The 1,979-nt window shown below is 42.4% G+C and overlaps 1 protein-coding gene across 1 annotated transcript; it reads left to right on the top strand.

The window, feature by feature from the left end:
- Nucleotides 1-626: 626 nt before the first annotated feature.
- LOC107814251 (uncharacterized) lies at nt 627-1,487 on the top strand. Its single transcript, XM_075231483.1, has 2 exons — nt 627-792; nt 1,207-1,487. Exons 1-2 carry the CDS (start codon nt 627-629, stop codon nt 1,485-1,487), a joined length of 447 nt encoding a protein of 148 aa, XP_075087584.1.
- The last annotated feature ends 492 nt before the right edge of the window (nt 1,488-1,979 follow it).

The raw sequence follows: 1,979 nt of genomic DNA, 5'->3' as shown, positions 1-1,979 counted from the left end.
TGTTTGAGAAAAAGTATGCTAAGCCTAGACTAATTCGTTGGGTTCTTATCTTGTAGGAATTTGATGTGGAAATCAAAAATCGAAAAGGGATAGAAAATCAGGTGGAAGACTATTTGTCGCGTGTGGAAACTCACACACATGTTGAGGAAGGGTGCAAAATTCAGGAAAACTTTCCTGATGAGCAATTGCTAGCTATCACAGCTGGCACGACCCCATGGTATGCTGACTATGTGAACCTTATTGTAAGTGGGGTGACTCTGTTAGAGTTATCTCCGGATGGTAAGAGGTAATTCATGCATGATGTGAGGCTTTATCTATGGGATGAGCTGTTTTTGTTTAAGCAGTGTACAGATCAGCTGGTGCGCCGATGTGTTCTTGAGGAGGAGATGGAAGAAATTTTACATGATTTCCATGCATCACCACATGGGGGGCACCATGTTGGAGACAAAACGGCTGCAAAGGTATTGCAGTCGAGATTCTATTGGCCTAAGCTATTCAAGGATGCACATGCATTTGTGAAAATGTGTGATAGGTACCAGAGGACGGGTACAATTTCGAAAAGGCATAAGATTCCATTGAAAGGCATACTTGAGGTTAAAATCTTCGATGTTTGAGGAATAGACTTCATGGGGCCGTTTCCAGCATCAAACGGCCATCGATACATCTTGGTTGCAGTTGACTATGTGTCAAAATGGGCTGAGGCTGTGGCTTTGCATACAAATGATGCTAAAGTGGTGATGAGCTTTGTGAAGATCAGATTTGGCACTCCGGGTGCTTTGATCAGTGATGAAGGTACTCACTTTTGTAACAAACTATTAGGCAACCTGTTAGCTAAGTATGGGGTGAGACACAAGGTCGCAACTGCTTATCATCCGCAAACCAGTGGTTAAGTCAAGGTCTCAAATAAGGAGGTGAAGCAAATTTTGGAGAAGACATTGAGCGCAAGTAGGAAAGGTTGGGCTAGTAAGCTAGATGCCGCTCTATGGGTATATCGCACGGTATACAAAACTCCAATTGACGCTTCGCCATACATGTTAGTATATGGAAGGGCTTGTCACTTGCATGTTGAGCTTGAGCACAAGGCATATTGGGTAATCAAGAAGCTCAACCTTGATATGGATCTAGCTGGGGAAAAATGGATGTTGCAACTGAGTGAGCTCGAAGATTTTTGACTGCACGCATATGAGAATGCAATGTTGTATAAAGAAAAAACAAAGAGATGGCATGACAAACACATTTTGCATCGTGAGTTCGAATCCGGTCAAGCCGTTCTCTTGTTCAATTCAAGGTTGAAGCTCTTTCGTGGGAAGCTCAAGTCGAGATGGTCGGATCCATTTGAAGTAGGACGGGTTACAAAGCATGGAGCCATTAAGCTAAAGGACCTTGAGAGTAATGATACATTTTTAGTCAATGGGAAAAGAGTGAAACACTATTGGGGTGGTGGCATTCGTCATCACAAAACTTCGATAGACTTGGTGGATGCATGAGGGAATGTGTTGCGTCATGCCGCGACGTTAAATCAGGCGCTTGTTGGGAGGCAACCCAATTTTTAATGCTTTCATAGCTTAGTTTTTTATATTTTTAGTCAGAGTAGACTAGATTTTTTGTTTTCTTTGTAGTCATAGAAATCATAGGTAGGAATCGTGTGGGATGCTTATAATGGATGTATTAAGTGCTCGGGTTGGAGGGTTGTTTATAAAAAAGAATAAATAAATTTCGACGAACTAGTGCCCAGGCGAGCACCCCACGCTGCCTGGGGTGGAGATTACAGAATTCTCAAAACCCCCAGCGCCAGGCCTAGCGTGGAGCACTGGGCTGGGGGTCAGTTAAGGTGTTTTTAATTTTTTTTCTTCTTTTCTTTTCGTTTTAATTTTTTAAGTTAAATTAGTAGCCCATATAACCCGACCCAACTACCCACATACACTCACAAAACAACCCAAACCCAATAACCAAACCCATCTCCCCTCAAATTAAACTAA

This window comes from Nicotiana tabacum, chromosome 15 (assembly GCF_000715075.1).
Source record: "Nicotiana tabacum cultivar K326 chromosome 15, ASM71507v2, whole genome shotgun sequence".
In the NCBI taxonomy this organism is placed as follows: Eukaryota; Viridiplantae; Streptophyta; class Magnoliopsida; order Solanales; family Solanaceae; genus Nicotiana; species Nicotiana tabacum.
The sequence above is the reverse complement of the archived record's forward strand: the minus strand, read 5'-3'. Positions and strand labels throughout refer to the sequence as shown.